The 5,201-nt window shown below is 36.7% G+C and overlaps 1 protein-coding gene across 1 annotated transcript; it reads left to right on the top strand.

Moving 5' to 3' along the window:
- Positions 1-341: 341 nt before the first annotated feature.
- ciao2b (cytosolic iron-sulfur assembly component 2B) lies at positions 342-2,942 on the top strand. The gene is made up of 5 exons (XM_084375154.1): positions 342-585; positions 1,573-1,650; positions 2,056-2,181; positions 2,339-2,384; positions 2,502-2,942. Exons 1-5 carry the CDS (start codon positions 457-459, stop codon positions 2,600-2,602), a joined length of 480 nt encoding a protein of 159 aa, XP_084231280.1. The 5' UTR covers positions 342-456; the 3' UTR covers positions 2,603-2,942.
- The last annotated feature ends 2,259 nt before the right edge of the window (positions 2,943-5,201 follow it).

Below are 5,201 nucleotides of genomic sequence, written 5' to 3'. Positions count from 1 at the left end.
AAGTTATAAGACAAATGCACACACAAAAAGGGATGTTATTTAAAAACAAAGATAAATAAAAGGCATGTTTCAAAAGCAGGCATGGCACGAGACCCAGACATCAGGTCTGAAACTACAGCCAAAAAAAAAAAAAACTGAGCTGGTATTTCATCCTAGAAATAAAAGGATACTATTTCATACAATAGCTTGATTTAAAATTATTTTAAAATTCTGTATAATGTCTCCCTCCTCCTGTTTGTCTACACAACGCATGCCTATTCTGTTCAGAGGAGGTACTTGTTGGGTGTACTGTCCCTTTAAGAGTTTCCTCTCGCCTTTTTGGGCTCTGCGGCTTTCCGTTATTTCAGGAAGTGTTTGTGTCGCTGCTGGTTGCGCAGTGTGTTTAAACAAGTGAAGCACCGCTGGTCCGCAGGAGCGCTTTTTATTATTTAACGTGGACTAAAGTGAGACTTAAAGATGTCAGGGGGAACCCAGTTGGAGAACGCGAACCCGGTGATCTTCCAGCGGTCCGGGGAGAGGCTGCTGACGGCGACCGACGAGGATGAAGAGGTCCATGACCCGATCGACGACAGAGAGATCTTCGATATCCTGTTTAACACTTAAGCTAACTTCTTCTGTACTTAACACCTGTTTTTAAACCTTTACATGTGCTTGTTAAGATTATATTTTAATTTATATTCTGAGAAAAAGACAAAAAAAAACATGCGTTTAATAACGTTACAGGCTGTTGCATCAGTTCTGACGTTAACAGTTATGTAGCTCCAGATAACAATAACACACTGTTAATGTTTATTCTGCATGTTACCTGGAAAAGTCCAGCACTGTGTCACTGACAGGCATGTATCAAGATAATTAGATTAATTTAAATTACGAGTAAAATACTGCCAATTCATGACAGCCATATTTTCTAATATATTTTATTAGATATATCAAGCAATATGTCTTGAAAACATCAGAATTGATCCAACAGTTCATCAGCTGATATTGGATTTTGAGATTTGATTTTTGGAAAATGACAGTTTTGGCTCTGGGATGTTGTCAGACAGTCATTTTGTATAATTTCATAGACTTAATAATCAGCTCATACTTGAGAAGATGAGCCACAGATTAATCAAAATTGATATAATTATTAGTTGCAGGCGTTAAATATGAAACTCAAGTGAAAATGGGCTCAAATATAAGTACGCACCATGTGTTGGACCACCATATTTTTTGTTCTCCATGTGCCTTGATAAGCCATATTGCTTCATAACATTTGCATGATGTAATGTCTGGTATCCTTTACTTCATCCTTGCTTTTTCTGTGTTTTATGCTGAGATTTGACGCTCATGATGAGATGTTAATAAGTGCTTATATATACGTACTGTGAATGAAATATGCAGACAGCCTTTAGATCAGTTGTTGGTTTTTTTTAAAGCAAACACACAATTACATAACTTAGGTTTTAACAAAAACAAAAAACACTTATGATACTATCAGTTTCTCCCATAATAATAGATATATTAACTACATTAGAGTGCAGCTTGTGTTGTTTTATTATGTTCTCTTAAATTCTTTAACTAAAGTCACATCTGATCAGATCCATCAACGACCCAGAGCATCCTCTGTCCCTGGAGGAGCTCAACGTCGTGGAGCAAATCCGAGTCAAGGTAAGCAGCTCTTTAAATTTAAATTGTGTCCTTGCTGAGTTTTTTTAATTTTTTTTTTAGGTTTGCTAACAGGATGAATGAGGAATAAGGCATGAGACTTATCAATACTGTAATTTAGTGATGAAATTGTGAAAAAACAGGGTTGAACTTGGCCACCAATCATCATTCTGCCCCTCGTTGACCTCGCTTCAGAATTTTAACTGCACTCATGAAAAGGTGTTTGTTGTATACGATCTTATTTATATTTAAGATATATTTCATCTTTTTTAATGAGATCAAACATTTAAACTAACTCTCACACTCTTTCTTCAGCAAAATAAGCATTATTTACGTAATTCCCTTTATTTTAATTTTATATTTTATTTATTAAGTCTCTTTCTACCTACCTGTTTGTCTTTTCCTCAGGTTAACGATACAGAGAGCACTGTGGGTATTGAGTTCACTCCCACGATCCCCCACTGCAGCATGGCAACTCTCATCGGCCTGTCGATCAAGGTCAAGCTGCTGCGCTCCCTGCCAGACAGGTTCAAAGTACGTGTGTCTATATGTGTGTGTTGGTTTAAGGGATGCACCTTTAACATCCCCTCCTTTGATTGTTGGTCACCATGTGCAGCACATCATACAGTATGTTAATGTTTTGTTGTTCACCTCTTGTCTAAACTTTGTGTGTTTTTCTGTTTCTACTCAGATCGATGTCCACATCACTCCCGGGACTCACGCTTCAGAGGAAGCAGGTAAAAAAAACACATCAAATCAAAGTGATAATAGTGTTGTTACTGCTCAGTGGTAAATGTGAGGAAATACTATGACTGTATGTTATGTAATGTATCTCTTTTATTGTGTCTGTGCAGTGAACAAACAGCTGGCAGACAAAGAGAGAGTGGCAGCTGCTCTGGAGAACTCGTCGCTGCTGGAGGTGGTGAACCAGTGTCTGTCCACCAGGAACATCTGAGCAGCCCGTCAGCTGTGTCGTCCTCTATTTTCACTCACTTACTATCGCAGCAGAATATTCTGATCAGCCAAACATGTCTGGCACTTCTTTTGACTGCTGAGATTTATCTGCCATGAGACTTGACACAGCCAGCTGATAATGGCGGCAAAACAAAGTCAGTTTTAGTGTTTCCTGGAGAAAAGTACAGAGAAACTGTTACACATGGCTGAACTTTGGGTTCATCAGTGTTAAAAATAAGAGAAGCTGAGAATCTGCTGAAAATGCTCACCTGTATATGACATTAATGCTTTTGATTTTATTAAATAATGCACAGATCATTCATTAAAATTAAATGAAGGTGTTTGTGTGTGTTCTTTTGCATCTTTAGGCATTGCATCTTTTTTTTTTATTCATGCTACAAATATAAAGGAGAACCACTGGTAAAATACTTACTTCTTTACTGTGAAGGCTGCACTTCAGTTTAGCAAGCAATTATTTAAGCAATGCAAACAACTGAAGTGATTCAGTGCATGTGCACAAACAAAGTGAAGACTGTCTTAAAGCAGCTTGTTGTAATCTCTCCTTCGATCCAGCAGGGGGCGCCCTTTTCCTTTTCCCTGCAAACTCGGTGCTTGAGGCTGATGATGAGAACTTTTCTTGTCCTTCAGACCTTGAGGAGGAAATCCAGTTTGGCAGAACAAACCATAGCACAGAGTCGTCCAACATGCTTGTCCACCCACTCCCACCTCACTGAACTCAGTCAACAGCCAGGCTTTCCTTTAAGTCTTATTCAACCAGACAAGCTCTCCACGCTCTGATAATAAGGAGGGTAAATATCATAAATCTGTCTGAAGTGAAGGACATGGCAGGTTGTGTCAAGGTGACGTGAGATATGGAAATATAAGAAGATGATTATGCTGCTTATGTAAAAATGTTTTTGTTGTTCGTACAGATCACACAGATGGATAGTTGCTCCAACCAGCTCTCATTCCTAAAAAGATTAAAAGCTCTTATTGTGAGTCACTTTGGCCAAATTTAATTTTAAAAGTTCACTTAAAGTTCATAATAAAAATACAGATAAAGATTTTTGTGTAGCCTAAAAAAACAAAACAAAAGATGGTTATGTAATCCCACTGTTGTCACCATTTAGTGAGCATTCACATAAATACATTAATGTATCCTATTAGAAGTACTACGGTAAATTCTTAACATTATATATAACTTCTTATGTATTTGTTGGGGGGGGAGTCATTGTTGTTCCTCAAGCTAGACTAATAAGGATTTTTTTCCCTCCTGTTCCACATCTGGAAACATTGCATCACTGCTAAAACCCCGGATAAAAGACCCAGCCGGCACAGCTGCATTAGCCGAAGCCAGAGCCGTACATACACAGGGTTGAGTCAACCAAGCACGGTCATTAGAGGATAAAGGGAGGAACAGCCAGCAGTGGAAGGAAACAGAGGGCTACTTTTCTAAACAGACTCAAAATACAGGATACTTACATGTACTTACATTAACTACAATAGTTTACAGTATTTATATTAGCATTGCATTCAGCTGCCTGTCTGGAATAGGAGGGGGCCGTGATGCAGGGCTGGACAGGGGGCCAGGAACAGGACACAAGTCATGATTGGTTGCTCAAGGTCCCAGTTTTCAGGTTTTATCTGTTTCTAGCAAGTCCTGACTGTGGAGGACAGGAAATAACAAAATCAAACAATAGGAAATAGATGAATGACACCGTTAATAAATACAAGATTCTAGAAATGTATATATAAACATGACATACATTGATATTTTTGTTTTATTGCTTCTGTACTTTTTTTTAAAGCTTTATATTGATTCCTTAAATTATTTACATCCCCAGTTTTTGAAAATTTATGTATTTTTCTTCTTCTTCTTCTTATTATTATTATTATTATTATCAATAATATTAATATTATTGTTGTTCTGTTGTTGTTTACATTTTATTCATTTATGTATTTATCAATGAATTTCTTCACTATGAAGCAGGCAGAAGTTTGTAGAAATACAAACTGCAGTAAAATACTTAGAGAAAAGAAAATACAGAAATAAATACTTAAACACATACATAAATTAGAAAAACGATACATTTGTACAATAAATAAATAATAATGTCACATTTATGTAACATTTTTATAAATTAATTCATGCATACGCTTATTTTTAAATATTATTTTTGAGTGCATTTAATAGCATATTAATTTAATTATTGTCATTTATATTATGTATTAATTTATTTATTTCTTATTTTGGCGGTTTCCGTCCTCCATACATGAGAACAGTGTGCGTAAAAGTTTTGATTTTGGCACAGTAAATGCTTAATTATAAGTTTAAACAGGCCAATCAGGATCTTTTCTGTTTTGATAATAAGTTATATAATTAGAATTTAAGGGTCTAAAAAGAAAGAAAGAAAGAAAGAAAGAAAGAAAGAAAGTTTTCAGTGAGCTTTGTGTGATTTAAAGTCTCTTTAGCAGACATAAACATGGTGTCAGTATGACCAAGTGTTAAGTGTCCTCTCCTGTAACATTGGCTCAACCCAGCCTGTGCACGGCTCTGGCGGAGGCCAGTCTCTCTGGCCTGCCTGCCTGGCTGCCTGGCT

This window comes from Pagrus pagrus (assembly GCF_965226575.1).
Source record: "Pagrus pagrus genome assembly, chromosome: 15".
NCBI classification, from domain to species: Eukaryota; Metazoa; Chordata; class Actinopteri; order Spariformes; family Sparidae; genus Pagrus; species Pagrus pagrus.
This window is presented reverse-complemented; position numbering and strand designations above follow the sequence as displayed.